Genomic DNA, 209 nt, shown 5'->3' on the forward strand with positions numbered 1-209 from the left:
ACTTTGCTGCATTCTTCACCGGCAGCAGCAGCAGCAGCAGCAGCAGCGGATAGTGCTGCTGCCTCCCTGCAGCAGCAGCAGCAGCAGGAGAGCTCGTCGCTGCGCGCCAACACGCCGTCCTCAGTGCCTCCGCCGCAGTACATGCAGCAGAAGCAGCTGCAGCAGCGGCTGCAGCAGCTGCTGCTGCAGCCACGCCTGGCTGCTCCCCG

The 209-nt window shown here is 66.5% G+C and overlaps 1 protein-coding gene across 1 annotated transcript in view; it reads left to right on the forward strand.

Annotated features, from left to right (window-relative positions):
• The window catches only part of ETH_00036505 (mRNA decapping protein, putative), a gene marked incomplete at both ends in the record, with an annotated part of 4,864 nt that overhangs the window by 3,185 nt on the left and 1,470 nt on the right, over nucleotides 1-209 (forward strand). Inside the window, one exon of the mRNA XM_013374548.1 lies at nucleotides 1-116. Coding sequence (XP_013230002.1) covers nucleotides 1-116 — 116 coding nt within the window. The remainder of the gene's footprint in view (nucleotides 117-209) is intronic.

Source organism: Eimeria tenella, genomic scaffold (assembly GCF_000499545.2).
Source record: "Eimeria tenella Houghton genomic scaffold, Eth_scaff2117, whole genome shotgun sequence".
Taxonomy (NCBI): Eukaryota; Apicomplexa; class Conoidasida; order Eucoccidiorida; family Eimeriidae; genus Eimeria; species Eimeria tenella.